Source organism: Armigeres subalbatus, chromosome 3 (assembly GCF_024139115.2).
Source record: "Armigeres subalbatus isolate Guangzhou_Male chromosome 3, GZ_Asu_2, whole genome shotgun sequence".
Taxonomy (NCBI): Eukaryota; Metazoa; Arthropoda; class Insecta; order Diptera; family Culicidae; genus Armigeres; species Armigeres subalbatus.
This window is the reverse complement of record NC_085141.1, coordinates 116630319-116640471: the sequence shown is the minus strand read 5'-3', so window position 1 is coordinate 116640471 and position 10153 is coordinate 116630319. Positions and strand designations below refer to the sequence as shown.

The following is a 10153-nucleotide window of genomic DNA, read 5'->3' as shown; positions in this document are numbered from 1 at the left end:
AATCAAATCCTACTGATGGAAGCAACGACTTCTCTTCTTCAACTCAATGGTGCTGAATTGCGTTGCTGAGCACACATTAATCCACCAGCTATGAAACAAGTTGTTGTTTACAGAAGCAATTTCACCCTTTTGAAATGTTGGTGCCGATTTGTTGTGCGACTATCTTATAATAACTATTATTGTGATTGTCGTCATTTAGTACGACTGTATTTTATATTTGAAAGAAATCCCTTGAGAATAAAATTCCGAACTATTTTCTGTTTACACTAATTCTTTATCACAACATATCATAGTTTTGGAAATAAGTTACATGTTCAACTAATGTCATGGTACAAGTCGGACTCGATTATCCGGGGATTCGATTATCCGGAGTTCGATTATTCGGAATTTTAGACTCGATTATCCGGAGTATTTTTTTTCTTCGATTTTTTTTCTTATTCTAAATTTTTATTTTCAATAATATAATAAATAATATGATTATGTTAACAATGGGACGTATCTAGGTTGTGGGAGGGGGTTGAGAAGGGGGTCGTTTTGTATATTGAAATTTGACTATAGGCTTGTATATCAACTTCCTGAATTCAAATGATTATATTACTGTAATATTCATACAAAATAGGATTATATATAGAAATATGAACGTAGCTTGTATGGGAGGGACTACATATTTAATGTTATTTCCATGAATCAATTATTTTCTTTAGAACCTGTCCACAAACTTCTCGCTACAAGAACTTTTCCGTGGAAGTCCGTTTCCTATTTTCCATTTCACGCAATTGCTTGATTGATTATTAAGCTATTGCATTTAAAACAAAACAGTCGCTCATTTGAAAGATGAAAACGTAACCTCGCCACCATAGAACGATGTGTTTGAATGCATAACATGGGTTGCAGAATTCGCTCTCAATTTATAATTTACGACGATGGACATAAAACATAAGGCTTTTTTTATCATTACAAGACATGAAAACAAATTGCTCGTCACCTGATACAAATCCGAAAAATGGGGAAGAGAAATATCCCCCCCACCGACGTTGCGATAAAACGCTTCTTTCTAGTACAATTGCCATTGAAAACAAGTCAAAATGCTCCATCAGCATCAATGTCCTTATAATTGGAGTTTTTCTAAAGGAATTTATCTTGAATATCACCCTTTGAGGAATAATCCATCAATTTCATAACGCAAAAATCGCGAATTTCCACGGGAAAATCTTCAGCAACAAACGGAAACACGTTACTAAGAAGAGATTACAAGGACCTGTAAATGGTTATTTTATGTGCGGATCATTGCCTAATGTTTTGATTCTAAAGACCCCTTTTTGTCTCCATCGGAAACGAAGTGTACCGAAAGGCTATATGTTCGCTCCAAAAACAAACCTATTTTAGTTAAATATCTTGGCTGCCAAGATATTCAACAAAAAAAAATGGTTTTCGTGCGGCCGAGTTGCCGAATAATATGCCATTAATTGAAACCTATTTTAGATGGCTCGGTGATCCATAGTATGATCGGCGAATTGGAGCCCATTTTTGGCACTTATCCTTATCCAATTTGTTTTCGCCGTTGCGGTGATGAAATCACTCAGGTCTGGGGGCAATGAGCTAGACTTTACTAAGGTGGCGCAGATCAGCTTTGCGTGCCACTAGTTGTCTCCTTCATTCTCCCACTGATCTTATGCAACGCAAATAGTGACGTCACTATTTGCGTTGCATAAGATCAGCGGGAGACCCTAGTAGCACGGGTGTTCCACATAGGTCACGACAACTCATATGTGACCAGATTTAGTCACTATAAAATTGCTGCAACAATTTTTTCCTGACATGTGGTGCTCGGGGAGTAAAAGAGACAACTAGTGGCACGCAACGCTGATCTCATTTCTCTAAATCTGATATTGGCGGCGTGAGAGCCGAGTGTCAAATGACATTAATGTCATGACATTCCATGACATTTTTTTTAATTTCGCTCTCATGGCTTAGACATTGTATTGAGAACAATGATCTGTTCCACAAAGTTCTAGGATCTTTTAAGCATAAAATGTTAATAAAAAAATCCGAATTGTTAATAACTTCTGAAAAAGTAATTAGCAAATTAGTAATTGCAATCCCACGACATTTTTTTGACATTTACCGTCACTGCTCTTAGGCTGTATACTGTTTCACCGAAAAACATTTCGCGGATTTTTTTTTCGCGGTGCGACATTCCGCGGAATGTACCAAATCTCCGAAACACGTTTCGCGAAATGCACCTTTTTTCCTTAAGACATTTCGCGAAATGTACTTTTTCGCCGAAAGTAATTTCGCGGAATACCATTTAGCGGAATTCAGGTAGAATAAAATTTTCATTGAAATATTTACTGAATTCTGCTTTAGTGGGCTTCGTGGCCGTGCGGTTAGCGACGTCAATCGTCTAGACGCATGGGCTATGGAGCGTGGGTTCGATTCCCGCCCGGTAAGGAGGAAACTTTTCGTGATCGAAAAATTCTCCACCGGTCCACTGGGTGTTATGTGATCTGTCCGTTGTCTAGGTGTTCAGTGTTCAGTCTGTACGACCTCTGGTCGAAGACGGTGTTCCTGTCAATAAAAAAAGGAAGAAATAAAGGATTATTCATAAAAACGTATTACTACCAAAAACAATCCCCAACAACGTAAAAAGAGGAGATAATCGCTTTATTATACCTGGCCCGTCTGCGGGCAGCAGGGACTATGTCCAAGGGCTTGACGATCCCTCCCCAGGCCATCTGCGAGTTGTGGGGCTTGCCTAGGATGTGGTTGGGTTTGACAGTGGGCCCTGTTAAATTCCTATAAAAATCTGCATGTATCCGCAAGTAGGCCCCACCAAAGCGACCGTGTGCCGCTCAAAGCGCACAAGCCTAAGTCCTGGTGTCAGGTGGGACACAAAACAGACCTGACGCTCCGACGAGATAGGGGGTTTGCGCAGGCCCAATAAGCCGCCTGGAAAACTGATAATTACGAGCAATATAAGAGATAATACGACTCGGCAAAGACCTAGGCGACGAATAAAGGAACACGATTGGAAGCTTGGAACATGGAATTGCAAGTCGCTAGGTTTCGCAGGTTGCGACAGGATGATCTACGATGAATTACATCCCCGCAACTTCGACGTCGTGGCGCCGCAGGAGATTTTCTGGACAGGACAGAAAGTGTGTTAAAGCGAACATCTAGCGGCTACCTTCTACCAAAGCTGTGGTACCACCAACGAGCTGGGAACCGGATTCATAGTGCTGGGTAAGATGCGCCATCGTGTGATTGGGTGGCAGCCAATCAACGCAAGGATGTGCAAGCTGAGGATAAAAGGCCGTTTCTTCAACTATAGCATCATCAACTTACACTGCCCACAAGAAGGGAGACCCGACGACGAGAAAGAAGCGTTCTACGCACAGCTGGAGCAGACATACGATGGATGCCCTCTGCGGAACGTCAAAATCGTCATCTGCGACAGTCTGCATCCCGTATCGAATGATAACGGCCAACGATGTATAAACTTCGCAGCCTCCCGCGGAATGGTAGTCCGAAGCACCTTCTTTCCCCGCAAAAATATCCACAAGGCCACATGGAGATCACCTAACCAAGAAACGGAAAACCAAATCGACCACGTTCTAGTCGACGGCAAATTCTTCTCCGACATTACGAACGTCCGCAGTGCGAACATTGAATCCGACCACTATCTCACTTAAGGGTACGCGCAGCAGCTGGAAGTGGCACTCCCAACGGACGAGCAGCTATGCGCAGCGTCTCTTGAAGATGGCTGGAGAGATATTCGATCCGCCATTGGTAGCACCGCAACCGCTGCACTTAGCACGGTGCCCTAGGACAAAGAAACGACTGGTATGACGGCGAATGTGAGCAGTTAGTGGAAGAGAAGAATGCAGCATGGGCGAGATTGCTGCAACACCGCACGAGGGCGAACGAGGCACGATATAAACGGGCACGGAACAGACAAAACTCGATTTTCCGGAGGAAAAAGCGCCAGCCGGAAGATCGAGACCGTGAAGAGACGGAGCAACTGTACCGCGCTAATAACACACGAAAGTTCTATGAGAAGTTGAGCCGTTCACGTAAGGGTCACGTGTCACAGCCTGATATGAGTAAGGACATAAACGAGAACCTTCTTACAAACGAGCGTGAGGTGATCCAAAGGTGGCGGCAGGACTACGAAGAACACCTGAATGGCGATGTGGCAGACGAAGATGGCGGTATGGTGATGGACCTGGGGTAGCGCGCAGGACATAATTCTACCGGCTCCGGATATCCAAGAAATCCATGAGGTGATTGGCCTGCTGAAAAACAACAAAGCCCCTGGGGTTGAACAACTACCAGGAGAGCTATTCAAACACGGTGGTGGGGCACTGGCTAGAGCGCTGCACTGGGTCATTACCAAGATTTGGGAGGAGGAAGTTTTGCCGCAGGAATGGATGGAAGGTGTCGTGTGTCCCATCTACAAAAAGGGCGATAAGCTGGATTGTAGCAACTACCGCGCAATCACATTGCTGAACGCCGCCTACAAGGTATTCTCCCAAATCTTATGCCGTCGACTAGCACTAATTGCAAGGGAGTTCGTGGGGCAGTACCAGGCGGGTTTTATGGGCGAACGCTCCACCACGGACCAGGTGTTCGCCATTCGCCAAGTACTGCAGAAATGCCGCGAATACAACTTCATCGACTTCAAAGCCGCATATGATACAATCGATCGGTACCATCTATGGCAGCTTATGCACGAACACGGATTTCCGGATAAACTGGCACGGTTGATCAAAGCGACGATGGATCGGGTGATGTGCGTAGTTGGAGTTTCAGAGGCATTCTCGAGTCCCTTCGAAACGCGCAGAGGGTTACGACAAGGTGATGGTTTTTCAACATCGCTTTGGAATTGGTAACACGAAGAGTAGGGATCAACAATAAGTCCGTCCAGCCATTTGGCTTCGCCGACGACATATATATTATGGCACGTAACTTTGAGAAGATTGAAGAAGCCTACATCAGACTGAAGAGAGAAGCTAAGCGGATCGGACTAGTAACAACACGTCGAAGACGAAGTACATGATAGGAAGAGGTTCAAGAGAAGACAATGTGAGTCACCCACCGCGAGTTTGCATCGGTGGTGACGAAATCGAGGTGGTAGAAGAAATTGTCTACTTGGGCTCACTGGTGACTGCTGAAAATGATACCAGCAAAGAAATTCCGAGACGCATAGTGTCTGGGAATCGTACGTACTTGGGACTCCGCAAGACGCTCCGATGTGATAGAGCTCGCCGCCGTACCAAACTGACAATCTACAAAACGCTCATTAGACCGGTAGTCCTCTACGGACACGAAACCTGGACGATGCTCGTGGAGGACCAACGCGCACTTGGAGTTTTCGAAAGGAAAGTGCTGCGTACCATCTATGCTAGGGTGCAGATGGCGGTCGGTGCATGGAGGAGGTGAATGAACCACGCGTTGCATGAGCAGCTGGGAGAACCATCCATCGTTCACACCGCGAAAATCGGACGACTGCGTTGGGCCGGGTACGTAGCCAGAATGTCAGACAGTAACCCGGTAAAAATAATTTTTGACAACGATCCGACGGACACAAGAAGGCGAGGTACGCAGCGGGCAAGGTGGATCGATCAGGTGGAAGATGATGTTCGGACCCTCCGTAGACTGCATGGTTGGCGACGTGTAGCCATGGACCGAGCCGAATGGAGAAGACTCTTATATACCGCACAGGCCACTTTGGCCTTTATTTTTGTTCGGGATGAACCACTGCGTCCATTTCATTGAACTTTTGTAGTATACCCGTGTCATTTGTTTAGAGCATGTCTTTCTGCTCCATTTCTATAGAGAAGAAATGAAGTAGTCATTTTTTTATTCATATATTTCTCAATCTTAATGTGAGGTCCCTTTAGATTCAGGTACCGCTATTTATACCCTTCGAAAAATGACTTATACCAACTCTCAAAGGCGCGCCCCTCAATAAATGGGATAATACTGATTTTGGCCATGCATCGGTACTGAAGTTCAAACATTTTTTGGTTCTACTTATGAGTCCCGAATTCGTTTTTGTATAACGATCTGATTTCATTGCGTTTGGTATTTCGGAATCTCACTTTTACACAGAGCTCTAATCAGGTTCAGCAGATCCACCAAATTCGTATCCGCTTCTTTCCTAATTAATCAGCGCTCTGGAGCTTGGAGATTCATGTCGTCGGCTTCGAAAACCAGCCTAAGATTGAGTTACGTTTTTTACAATTTGCTCCATTGACTCCATCCAAAAGGCACAAAAAAATGGGTCATCAAAAGCAAATTATAGTCGTTCCATACTCTTCCGACCATCACTCATAAGTATTAACAAGAATAGTAGAACTAGAGCACAGTGTGGTAGATCTTACTCCGTAATGCAACACGAAAAGTGTCTACCCAGCATTACAGGCTCCGTTAACTGCCTGGCTAATTATTTCACCCCCCAGGCCATTCATCCCCTCAGCACGAGTCGCCTGACACCTTGGGATTCGGGGTTAGGGACGTCATATTGTCAGCTTCAGTGTTGCACCGAGCCTGGCGATATGACCGGATTTACACCGTTACGCACTACTTCAGAGTATCCATATCCCAGCGTAACGGGACACCTTACACTTTGGCCTTAGTTTGATTAAATAAAATAATATCTGGCCCGTCTGTCAGATATAATACAGGATTTGTAAGTGGAAATTGAAATTTTGAAAACTACTTCTACATATTCTGGGAGGCCTTCCTTAGCCGCACAGGAAGATGCGTGGCTGCCAAGCTAAATTTTGCTGGGTTTAACTTCTGGGCCGGTCTAGGAAATTAATCTATTAGAAATTTTCTCAACTTTTTCGGTATAAAAGTTTCAACGTGTTAATCTCGTGTTATACGAATGCAAAAAAATGGTCACTTGGCTTAGAAACCTTGCATGTAATATTTGTAGAAGTACTGAAGGAACAATAAGCTATTAATATTAATATTCCACGAAATAGTACTTACCGTTTCTCCGCCAAAAGTCATTCGGCGAAACCGTACAATTCGCCAAATGTCGCACCCCGAAAATTTACATACCGCCAAATGTTATTCCGCGAAATGTTCAACCGCGAAAATGAATTCCGCTAAATGATTTTCGGCGAAATGTTATACAATCAGACTCTCATCGACGAAAACAGATTTTTGTAAGACAAATTTGAAAAAATGAAGGGTATTTTTGATTGCCGATTCACAATAAACCATGATAGGTTCATTGCGCGCTAATAATACGCAATGGAAAGTAGGAACTCTAAAATTCTTGTTACATACAAATTAGTTAGAGTCAATAGTTGGGCTAGCGTTTACCTTAGATTTGAAAACCAAGCAATACCAACTACGACGGGAATAAGCTCACTATTCTACAATTTTCTGAAAACTCAGATGTGAATATGTACATTATGTGGAAGATTTTTAATTTGAAAAATGCATTGGAGGTAACCATTTTACCTTCGATGGGACTCGAACCCACGACCCTCAGTACGATAGACTAGTACTTTTAACCAACTAAGCTACGAAGGACATCCGTCGGTACCTTAATAAAGTTTTTAAAAAAACGTCCGTCGGCCTTAGCAACTAGCTACTGAATGATCCCGAGATTCCCAAATTGGACGCATAGTCAAATCACTCACAATCCATTTGTCAAGCCAACACTTCCACATGTGTATAAAAGCATGCCAATTTTTATGCTCAAGCAGACTGTCACTTATACTCTATGTTAGAATTTGAGAATTAACAGATTTGGCCTTTCATTAAACTTATAAGATTCTAAATACACTCAGCTTTCAAGGGGATCAATTCCTCGCAATGTTGGGATCAAATCTCCCGCAAGTTTTGAAAATATCGAATTTTATATCTTTCCGAAAAAATGTAATTATGATAACTTCCAGGAAAACATAATTGCCTTCAATGATCTTTTTGAATAACTAATTAAATTGTTCATCCAGTCCATCTAAAAGCGTATAAATTTATGCATGTTACATCGAGTCCAGTAGCTGGAAGATTAGTTCTCGAAATTTCTGGCTTTCTCAGTCAGATTTTTTCGCCCTGTCTTTAATTATAGAAACGTCGGGCAAAACAAAAATTAGCGTTTTGACTACTGAAGACTAAGAAAGACAGAAAATTTTAAATTAGAAAACATGGATGATTTAAAAGACAACAGAGTGAAATTTGTTTTTTGTGTTTTTTTTTCTGAGTTAGGTAAACTCCCTATAACCACCTATAACTATCACAACAAAATATAAATTACACATGTTTCACTCAAAAAAAGTTTAATACTACCTCCATTTAATGAACATTTCACAGAGAATCTAAAATTTTAATCAAATCTTGCAGCTCGCTCAAATCCGGCATGAATGGGTTTCTAATTTGCGTTTTAGTAGTCCTTCGAACCTTTCTAAACACAGCCTTGGTTGTGCGCTGGGTTCTACTTTGCTTAACATTTCTGAATTGCGACTTCGGTTTCCGTGTTGATCCTGGCTGCAACGTCAAAGCTCGAGTTTTGATTGCACGCGCCCTGGTTATTGCTGTAGTGAATTTCCTTACCGATCGGAATGTCCCTTTCGTTGACCTAATTTGGGGTTTCTTCGAAGTACCGCCGACCGATCGAAAACGCGGCTTCCTCTTGGTAGTCCCTCGAATGGGGCTCACAGTTGTTGGTGATGTCGGTACGCGAACCACGGCTTTCTTAAAGTTTGTTATAGAGCTTGGCGGTTGAATTTGAGACGTTAAACCTTTAGTTGATTCTTCATTTTTCACTACATTGCTATATTTATGTTTATGTAGCGTAGGTCCAGAATAGACGACACCACTGCTTAATTGATTGAAACTTGAATACGGAGCGAAATTACTCGGAAAATCAGGTGACGAGTAAACGACACCCATTCCAGAGTTTGATAAATTGGTATAGGATGGTTTCGATATTGTCATAGAATACGGCACTATCTTCGTATACGAATAATTTTGAACTGGTATCGCCGAATAAGCGAAATAGGACGCGTCGAAATTTGATGCATTAGGAAGAAACGAAATGGAATTGGAATATGGTACAAACGGTGTTGCATTGGAACCTAATGGGAAAGGGCTAGCGACTGCAATTGGAACAATAGATGGCTCAGTCCAATTCGAAAAAGAAGAATTGCTATACGATGTATCACCGAAGGTATGCATAATCGATCGAACTCCCACCACTGTCCCGTTCAAATCCAGCGTACGGTTTAAATCAACCGAAATGGCTTCCGGATCCGTTGGAAAGCTTGACTTATCTATTGCAGAGTCAGCGTCCACTGATCCATTCAATTCCATAAGCCCTTCAGTTCCATTCAAATAATTTTCACGATCTTCAGCATATGACAGATCGGCGGCTTCATTATCCACAGCATTGGGGATTTCATCAGTTTCTAATGAAAGCTAGAATATTGGAAATCATTAGATGCTTACTTCACGTTTTGTTGTTATGTATGCATATTACCAAAACTTGCTGGAATTGCCATAGCGAAACAAATAAAAACAGATAGATCTTTTTGCGTGTGCTGGCCATGCTGAACTGATTGACGATAGCTTAATAGGATTAAATTTCATTGAAACTCACTAATGGTCATTAAATGAGGGTCAAAATATTTGGAGACTCCACTTCGTATAATGCTTTCTGGCAGTGCAGATTTCAGGCACAACTTACTTGAAATGTGGAGCAATTACTATAATTTATGCAAATTACGATATAAGAGGATTTGAATGGCTTAGGATATTAATATGTTGTTAGAGCCGCACTATTCTAGGTAGGTGGACTACTTTCAAAGCATCCCAAATGGAGTCGTCCATCGTTTGGTAAAATGCGTCGTATGACTGAATCGTTCTGTGTTTATGTTTCGAACAACTGTTATTCACATGTCATAAGACGAGTTAACGTTATTCTATTAAATTCACCATACTTGATTGTAAGTTTTCGGCTACGTATGTCGAACTCAACAGTAGAGTCGTCTTCGGTGTCTCATAATTGACTTACGACTAAAGTGGCCAGCACACCTAAAAAGATCTAGGTGGAGATCCCCCAATACCGGACACTTCTCAAAATGACACTTGCAGTGGTTCCTCTTCCATCTTAGGTGCCTGCCAGAGTAAACGC

At 42.4% G+C, this 10153-nt stretch overlaps 1 protein-coding gene and 1 non-coding gene across 2 annotated transcripts; both read right to left on the bottom strand.

The window, feature by feature from the left end:
- Nucleotides 1-7475: 7475 nt before the first annotated feature.
- On the bottom strand, nt 7476-7551 carry Trnad-auc (transfer RNA aspartic acid (anticodon AUC)). Its single transcript has one exon. It is a non-coding gene; the product is annotated as a tRNA-Asp (tRNA).
- Nucleotides 7552-8328: 777 nt separating this feature from the next.
- LOC134228011 (uncharacterized) lies at nt 8329-9568 on the bottom strand. The gene is made up of 3 exons (XM_062709768.1): nt 9500-9568; nt 8575-9438; nt 8329-8508 (listed from the first exon to the last, which is right to left on the bottom strand). Exons 1-3 carry the CDS (start codon nt 9566-9568, stop codon nt 8329-8331), a joined length of 1113 nt encoding a protein of 370 aa, XP_062565752.1.
- Nucleotides 9569-10153: the final 585 nt, after the last annotated feature.

Coding starts and splice junctions, on each gene's coding strand:
- LOC134228011 (XM_062709768.1), bottom strand. CDS start 9,568: ATGGCCAGCACACGCAAAAAGATCTATCTGTTTTTATTTGTTTCGCTA. Junction 9,439..9,499: donor GGCAATTCCAGCAAGTTTTG/GTAATATGCATA, acceptor CCAATATTCTAG/CTTTCATTAGAAACTGATGA. Junction 8,509..8,574: donor CGAAAGGGACATTCCGATCG/GTAAGGAAATTC, acceptor TTGACGTTGCAG/CCAGGATCAACACGGAAACC.